The 6,619-nt window shown below is 45.1% G+C and overlaps 1 protein-coding gene across 1 annotated transcript; it reads right to left on the reverse strand.

Moving 5' to 3' along the window:
• Positions 1–1,400: 1,400 nt before the first annotated feature.
• Positions 1,401–2,324, reverse strand: LOC306965821 (olfactory receptor 52K1-like; the record flags this gene model as incomplete). Its single annotated transcript, XM_079560380.1, has 1 exon — positions 1,401–2,324. One exon carries the CDS (start codon positions 2,322–2,324, stop codon positions 1,401–1,403), a length of 924 nt encoding a protein of 307 aa, XP_079416506.1.
• Positions 2,325–6,619: the final 4,295 nt, after the last annotated feature.

Here is a 6,619-nt window from a genome sequence, read left to right on the forward strand (position 1 = left end):
AAGCCACACCTCTCCTACGAGAAAATGAATTGGTGGTCCCCAGACTAAACATCACTTGCGATATTTAGTCTGGTGATAGCCAGGCTAATTGTATGTAGCAGTTTGTAACAGTTTGTGTTTTTTATCTGCAAACATGAACCTGTCCTGGCTTTGAAGGACTCATATTAATAAGCACTGTCCACCCTTAAATAAATGAATAATTAAAATACATTTTTCCATTGTTTAAAGATTATATACAGAGATGAATGGTCCCATTGAGTCAGTAAATTTGATTACACAGTATGATTACTGGCAAAAACTCAGGTCTGGGAGGAGTTCGTAGAAGCCATGGAGGAGGACGGCCTCGAGGAGATTCTGGCAAACCATCCGGCGCCTCAGGAGGGGGAAGCAGTGCTTCACCAGCACTGTTTACAGTGCGGGTGGGGAGCTGCTGACCTCGGATGTTGTCGGGCGGTGAAAGGAGTACTTCGAGGACCTCCTCAATCCCATCGTCACGTCTTCCGATGAGGAAGCAGAGGCTGGGGTCTCGGAGGTGGGCTCGCCCATCACCCAGGCTGAAGTCACTGAGGTGGTTAGAAAGCTCCTCGGTGGCTTTGGGGGTGGATGAGATTCGTCCTGAGTACCTTAAGTCTCTGGATGTTGTAGGACTGTCTTGGCTGACACGTCTCTGCAACATCGCGTGGTTGTCGGGGACAGCACCCCTGGATTGGCAGACCGGGGTGGTGGTCCCACGATAGCACAGCGGACGGGGCCTTGTGGAGTTTTCATATTCTCCCAGTGTCTGCGTAGGTTTCCTCCGGGTACTCCGGTTTCCCCCACCACTAAAAAGGATGAATGATGTGTGTGAGTGGATGTATGGTGGTGGTCAGAGGGACCGTTGGCGCAGACGTGTGCAGTCGCGAAAGCGCTTCTGTCAGTCTCCCCCAGGGGAAACTGAAGCTACAAACATAACTTACCACCACCGAGTATGGAGTGAATGTCCAATTGTCTCATCTACAGCGCTTTGTGACTATGGGCGCTACATAAATAAAGATCATCTTCTTCCTCTTCGTCCCTCTCTTCAAAAAGGGGGATCGGAGGGTGTGCTCCAATTACAGAGGGATCACACTCCTCAGCCTACCCGGTAAGGTCTACTCCAGTCTGGGCATCTCTGCTGAGACTGCTGCCCCCGCGACCCGGCCCCGGATAAAGCGGAAGAAAATGGATGGATGGAGTATGATGACACACAGCCAGTGTCTCATCAGCAAAGTAGAAAGATACAAGCTGTTTGGTGTCCAGTCTAAATTTACTGCACTGAATTATTTTTTAGATGATTCTTTGTGAAAGTGGGTGCGCCTCTTTGAGGTGGACACGGATGCTGAGGAGTAATGGGCGGGGCCAGGTAGTGTCATATGCATTTCTCACACTGACAACTTGTGTCTAAGCAGATGCAGGATCTGTTTGCGTATCTCCTGTGTGCGTATCCCAAAGGCCAGGGGGTTTATGGTGCTCGGCAGGAACAGGTAGAGGGCGCTGCAGAGCAGGCGAGCACTGTGTGGCAGTTTGTGTTGGATGCGATAGGAGATGAAGGCCACCAGTATCACGGTCAAACTGGTCAGCATGACGATGATGTGTGTCACCACAGTGTTGGTTGCCTTGGTGACCACACGTCCACGCAGAGCCGTCGCCAGGACAACCACATATGACGTGTTGATAAGGATGAAGTCTAGCACTGGGACCAGGCCAATGCCCAGGAGCCCCAGGGCTGAGTTGAGAGATGTGTCTCCACAGGCCAGGCTGACCACAGCCATGTGCTCACAGAAACAGTTTTGAACCAACTGGTCACAGAAGTGCAGCCTGCTCGCCAGAACCACCAGCCCTGACACAAGAACCACATTCCTCAGCATCAGCGGCACTGCAACTACCAACAGGACCCTCCCCGCCATCCTCTCACTGTACCGCAGGGGAAACACCAGTGCAAAGCACCTGTCCAAGGCCATCCACAGTAAGATGGTGGACTGGAGGCTCCCCAGGAGGTGGACCACAAACATCTGCAGTAGACACATGCTCACAGACACATGGGTCCAGCCCCCCACAAAGCTGAGCAGGATGGGGGACAGGACCAACAGGGGCAGGAGCCCATCCACACACGCCATCCCTCCAATCAGGAGGTACATGGGGGCGTGCAAGCTGCGGTGCCGCACCACCACATACAGCAACAGGATGTTAGTCCCCACAGACAGGAAGTAGAAGAGAGAGAAGGGCAGAAAGAGAAGAGGGCGCAGATGACCCAACTCCAGGAAACAGCTGAGTTCAAAGACGGTGTGAGAGGAGATGTTCGTCATGGCCACAGAGTGAACCGAAGCAGACTGGGGCTCACTCTCTACACATCAGTACGGCACTTTAGAAACTGCCGCACTGAATAAGCAACAAGATCATAACAATGAGGAGTTAAGAGGAGGCGACCATCACAGCTGCTGATCAAAGTAAACATGGACAAGACTAAAAATGAGAACTAGGTTTGTTTGCCCATTGTTATAAGATGAAAACAATCATCACCAAAGGACAAGCTCAATGGAAGTTATATCTGGGAAGAAAATAATATAAGTAACTTAATAACTTAATATAAGTTTAGGGAACAGTAGAGGCCTTAGATCATTGTTTGAACATTGATTTGGGTCCTTGTATTAAATCAGACTTTTCGTTTATTACTGATATGTGTGTATGTAGGTATGTATTATTATGTTGTGTAAGTTTTTGTAAGTGTCCTGTCATTATGAGATTATTAGACACTAACAATAAAATAAAAACGTGTCCAAAGTTGTATTTTCTTTCACTATTAACAGTAATCCTGTATTCTGTGGAGCTTTTGGGCCACAACAAGCACATTCTTGTAAAACCAAACACTGTAAATTGTTCACATCTTTCCCAGGTTCAGCCCTTAATTGTCTATGTCCTTGTGCTTCGCTCAGTTCATTTGTCAACTATTTTTTAATGATATAAACATATCAAAAAGGCAGATCTAAGAACCTATTCTCATCAATCAACTAAGAGCCTGTAGTTATTACAGTAAGGTCAATAATAACATTTCACCTATCCGCATGAAACAAAGTGGTATCGAGTTCAATCCCTTCCCTCACTGCAAAAATAAAAGGTGATGATGTGGTGTTATGGCTGGAGTGACTTCAGTAAGAAGAGAAATGATGAATTCTAGGTCGTCTTCAATACAACCTTTCCACAACAATATAGCAAAACATCTCATAATCATCCAATGTAATCGAAGTTTCCAAACACAGAATACTTACGCTCATGTGCAATGTGTCATTTACAAACATCAGTCACTCCCCAAAATCCCCCAAACTCAAAGGAAACACTGAGGCTAAATTCAAGTGTGCTTTAGATCACGCAATACACGAACATTGAGAAAATTCACACAATACACAATAACTTAAACCACATAACACAGAGAGCTATCATTGTCATTTTAAATAGGAAAAGAGTCAGAAAAAAGGTCTCAAAAAGGCTTAAGAAATGCACTCTAAATCATCTGAATCATCTAAATGACCTTTTCTCCATCTCAAGACTGAGACCAATAGCAGAATGTCAGAAGCAAAATGATGAGAGAGGGACTTTTATGTGGTGTGTCGGACAATCTGATTGGCTGAAAACGAGAGTCGTCAACAAACTTCAGAGTTCAGTAATGGAAAAAAAAAACTCTGAAAAGTTGGCAACAGCAGTGACCGCTACCTTTGGCCTGAATGTCGCACAGGGGCTGTGTTACCGAGAGCTGCAAACTGGAGAGTTGTGGGTTTAATTTCACAAAGTCACAAATATCCAACTCCCGCTGATTTGTTCGAATCTGGACCACTGGTGGAAACAGCCAATCACGTGGCAGAATTGCCAAGAGTAGATGAGTTTTAAATTTGCTCTTTCATTGGTACGTGTCAACAACACAACAATATATGTTGCTACACAATGAAGCACATTATTTCTGATGCAATTACTTAACCTTTAGTCAACCAGGAAAGTCCCACTGAGATTAGGTACTTTTTATTATATTAAAAAAAAAAAATTAAAGCCGCGCGCGGCGATAAAGGCCCTTGGCCCTGGCGCACTCCCCCCTTGCGATCACCCCTTGCTCGCTTTTGACCCTTGAAAGAGAAGGGCGCAGCCACTCTCTCCCAAACCTGCTCTCGCCTCATGCGCCGGCAAGAAAAGAGAAAGCATTAGAAAAGTGTCAAAGCCATATTTGAACTGGCAACCTCCTACACTAAAGACCAGCACACTGGTCTTTAATATGGAGCTGTAACTCCATATTAATGTGGGCCTGATGTGGGCTACTCTTCTTTAAATTACCAGTTAGAAATTCGTTCCCAGTACACCACTGGAGGAGACTGGTCAATAGGTAGCGTTCACGTGACATCACAACATTCTAAAGAGCCTATAGTTTAACATTGAGGTGGAGGTCAACTGATGGCAACTATGGTAACGGTGGTAACTGACAAAATGCATATTTTTATGTCTTTGTTTTTTGGCTCATATCTCAGTCATGACTGGAGGAATCCACATGAAACCAAAACTGTCACAAAGTTCATCGTCTCCTCTGTCGGCACATATGAGCTAATGTCCAATTATTATCTCTAAAAAATGTCAAAAAGTGGTGACAATATGCAAAAACATGACCATGATGTTGTCCAATAGAAAAGACTTTCTGACAAAAAAATAATATCACAGGTTTGTGAATCCAATCACGATCAGATACTGAAGAGGAAAAACATTTGTCAATTTTCGTTTTGGAGATTTCTTCCAAAAACTGCATTTCTCCCATAGAGTTGCATCGGCCCTACCCTCCATCTGACATTATGACATCATCACATTCTAAATCGTGAACGCTACCAATTCAGGTCATTCGTCCCCCATACATTTTTAGGCCCGAGCAACGGACACGCAGTGTCCCGCGAGGGACTAATTAAAACCGTTAACGGGGGACGAAAACGCAAGAATTCACGTAGCAAACGTGAACCGATTCGCAAGTAACAGGGGTCAAAACGTAGTGCTCCGCAAGCTCTAATTTTGGGTGGGGTTGGCGAGAGAAAATAATAAAATATGGCTCAGTGGCGCCCCCTCAAGCACGCAGTTTACATTGAGTCAATGAGAGCCCGGTGGCAAAAAAATCATCGTACAAAAGTGACATTGGCCAGGGACATACACCACGTCAAGACATGTCAAAAATGATATTATGACCCCGCCCTAAATGCTACAGGAAGTCGGCCATCTTGGCCCGAACCTCAAACCTTCAAAATCGTACCTCTTGAACTTCTGGTCCCTGATCCTCGAGTTTTCTATGGAAAGCCTCCAATTTTGGCCAACATGTCCCCAACCCATGTGGCTTTCAAAATCATCAATTCAAATTTTGTTCCATTATTGGGCGTGGTCATGACAAGGCCGCAACTGAGAGGCCATTTTCAGCAAATTTCAAAGCCTCATATCTTTCACAGACTCGGCCGGATTGGAAAGGACCCAATCCGGCGCGCGTGCACATTCCCCACCCGGACCTAATGGTGTGCACACGCAGCCGCTATCGCCAAAAATGACCCACTGGCGCCCCCTCAAAGTTTTGACTTTAAAAATTTGTATAAAAAAAACGGGATGGCATGGAGGTGTGGAAAAAATCATACAGACCTTGTCAGTGATGGGGAACAACATATCAAAGCCACGGCTCTCTGAGTAATGTCTTTGTGGGAGAGAAATAATAGCCGAAAAATCATTTCCATTATTATTATTATTATTTTGGTGCGCCTTTGACCCCAATTTTGACCCCCTGAATATTAACGAAAACTCAATTTTATTTGACTAAATGATCAAAGTTGGTGAAAAATTCAATATTTTGAAGTCTGCAAAATCACACTGTGCATAATGCCTCAGTGGCGCCCCCTCAAGTCTGACCCCTATTCAAATGGAGGCATGAGTTTTTGGCCTAAACCTATGTTATTCGGTACAGTGATAGAGCACATCAAGACAAACGTAAAACGTCATTATAGCTACTTCCTCTGACAAACCGGAAGTCGGCCATATTGGATTGAAAATTTTACCCAGCATTTCTTCGCCTGACATTTTTTCAAGTCACTCCCAGGATTTTGGACCAAATGACATCCAACTTGGTGAGTGCAATCTAGAGGCGTAGAGCTACAAGAATCAAGCTCTTTTGTTCAGATATCTGTTACGGTGTGTCTCTACCGCTCTACTAAAAAACATGCTTTTTCCGCGCCTCTTTGACGACAACTCACAAGGGCATGCAAATTCAGATCACACTCATCTTTGGATCACATAAGCCCCTCTGTGGATCGTACTGATTACCCTTGATAATTGTACAATTTTCACAAAAATAGCGCCCCCTACCTATACCTTCAAAATTACACTTGCACGAAAGTGAAAACAAAGGTGATATCCTGATTCGGCACGTCGCACTGATCAAAAAAGTCTATTACAACATGCCTCTATCTCGCTTAATTTTCTGTATAATTAGGCCCGAGCAACGGACACGCAGTGTCCCGCGAGGGACTAATTAAAACCGTTAACGGGGGACGAAAACGCAAGAATTCACGTAGCAAACGTGAACCGATTCGCAAGTAACAGGGGT

The sequence above is a fragment of the Gobius niger genome (assembly GCF_951799975.1).
Source record: "Gobius niger genome assembly, chromosome: 1".
NCBI classification, from domain to species: domain Eukaryota; kingdom Metazoa; phylum Chordata; class Actinopteri; order Gobiiformes; family Gobiidae; genus Gobius; species Gobius niger.